Source organism: Silene latifolia, chromosome 2 (genome assembly GCF_048544455.1).
Source record: "Silene latifolia isolate original U9 population chromosome 2, ASM4854445v1, whole genome shotgun sequence".
Lineage (NCBI taxonomy): Eukaryota > Viridiplantae > Streptophyta > Magnoliopsida > Caryophyllales > Caryophyllaceae > Silene > Silene latifolia.
In genome coordinates this window covers 14,343,553-14,345,953 of record NC_133527.1, presented here as the reverse complement: position 1 = coordinate 14,345,953, position 2,401 = coordinate 14,343,553, and the positions used below count along the sequence as shown (strand labels likewise).

Here is a 2,401-nt window from a genome sequence, read left to right as displayed (position 1 = left end):
AATATCTTTTACGGAATTATTATTTTCTTTTCCGAAAATTAGACAAATTATTTTGAAAAATACCAAGTAATTTTTTTTAAAAAATAGACGAAATTTTAGCTAGCCGTAGCCTATTTCGAAAAGATTTCAACTACATTAAAATGTTACGGTATAAGATATAATTATTTTATGATCCCTATACCATTACTCACAGTATATTATTGGAGACAGACAAAGAAAAAACTGTAACGCATATAAATTACATGTGACAAAACACTTTTATATTAAAAAAAACATAAATACCTTATTGGCTTCTTTGTTCTTATATATTTGAGACAGATAAAGTTAATATAATAAAATATTTATAAATAGATAAAGTGAACAATCAGTAAGTTGGATAAAAGAGATTAATTGGTGAATTTGGTAAGCATTCACAATAAAAGAAAAATTCTTAGATGTATCCGGGATATATATGACGTTATCATATACTTAAACCAATAAAAATATTATAATTATAAATATTAACATCCATTGTCTTAATAAATGAGCGGTCTTATTGTTTAGGGCGTACAAAACATAGTAGAATTATACACATAATAAACTTTGTGAGTAAAAAATCGAGAATATACAAAAGTGACAAACTTTCTTGATGCCATGATCACTTCACTTATACCAAATAATTTTTTTTATATGTCAATAAGAACAAATAAATCATAATAAATGTGCATAAGGTGATCGAGTACATTAAAAATTTAAAACAATAAAAAAATATTTAAAGCCTGACATATTGTGAGGGTCGCGAACACGCTGAAAAAATAATTTCAATCTCAAAATATTATTTTTTATGAATATTAATAAAGAAATGCAATCTTTTATATTAGATATTTTTATGCACGCCAGTGAATTTTCACGGGTTTAAACCAGAGAAAATGTGTCTTATGTTGTTGCTCTTACTTCACCTACTAAATCAACAATGGTTGCATTATCTAAGGACAAAGATATTCCATCTGAGGAACAGGGAATGGGGGAACTGTAGAGGTCTCACTCATATCTGAACATGGATAAACTAGGATGTTGGAATGTAAGAGGTATGAATAATATTAATAAGCAAGGTGATATAAAATGGTTCTTGCATCAGAATAAAATAGGTCTTTATGGTTTAGTTGAAACAAAAATTAAAATAGCTAATTTTGATTCAGTTTTGAATAATCTTGGTCAAAGGTGGTATGGTATCAATAATAATGTGCATCATCCTGGGGGAAGGATTTGGATCATTTGGTTACCTCAATTTTTTCAAGTCCAACTTCTATTCTCTTCTCAACAACAAATAACTGTTTCTATTACTGAGACTTGCTCTAGGGATACTTTCTGGTTCACTGTGGTATATGGATCAAATTCTGATACTGATAGGATTCAGTTGTGGCAAGAGTTAAAGGATATCAAGGATAATTGTCATGAGGCTTGGTGTGTTGGAGAAGACTTTAACAATCTTTTACGTTTTAATGAAAGACTGGGAAGCCCGGTTCTATGGAGTGAATTAGAGGATTTCAGAAAGTGTGTTGATTATTGTGAATTGTGGGATATTCAGGCTAAGGGTTCTTTTTATACCTGGAATAATAAACAGGCTCCTAATACTAGAGTTTTTTCCAGGATTGACAGATTCGTTATCAATCATGAGTGGCTGAGACAGTATCCTGATGGCTATGCTTTTTTCATGAATGAGGGATTATTTGATCATAATACATGCATTTGTTATAGAAGACCTAATACTGTAGTGAGGAAATCTTCTTTCAGATACTTCAACATGTGGGGACAAGCAAGGGAATTTCTTAATATTGTTCAAACCGAATGGAGCAAAGATTATGGGGGTGTCAAAATGTTTCAAGTGGTTAACAAGGTGAAAAATCTCAAGAAACCTCTCAGGATGTTAAATAAGGCTAAGTTTTCTGATATTGAAAATGCTGCTGAACTGGCTAGATATCTCCTGGATTCCATTCAAACTCAGCTTCATCTAAATCCTAATGATCTTACCCTTAGAGAAGCTGAATAGAAAGCTGATGCCAGCTATTTAACTCTCCATAAAGCTCAATTGAGTTTTTTAAGACAAAAAGCTAAAGTTGACTGGCTTAAAGAAGGAGATGAGAACACTGGTTTTTTCCATAGGCATATCAAAGCTCGTCATATTCACAATAAAATTTTGACTATCCAGGACATTCATGGGGTGGTCATAGAGGATCCTGTTCAAATTGAAGAAGCATTCCTTGAATTCTATACTGATCTTCTTGGGTCTAGTAAAGTCACCTCTCCAGTCCATGTACCTACTGTTAGGACTGAGAATTTGATCACTGATCAGCATGCTTCTATCCTCATGAAACCTGTTACTCATGAAGAAATCAAGCAATGCTTATTTTCTATTCCTTCT

General features: G+C 31.7%; 1 protein-coding gene across 1 annotated transcript; it reads left to right on the top strand.

Moving 5' to 3' along the window:
* The first annotated feature begins 1,036 nt into the window (after positions 1–1,036).
* LOC141634485 (uncharacterized) lies at positions 1,037–2,029 on the top strand. Its single transcript, XM_074446643.1, has one exon. The coding sequence runs from the start codon at positions 1,037–1,039 to the stop codon at positions 2,027–2,029; it is 993 nt and encodes a 330-aa protein (XP_074302744.1).
* Positions 2,030–2,401: the final 372 nt, after the last annotated feature.

What these genes read in the sequence shown, in the direction of transcription:
- LOC141634485 (XM_074446643.1), top strand. Translation starts at nt 1,037, where the DNA reads ATGGATAAACTAGGATGTTGGAATGTAAGAGGTATGAATAATATTAAT.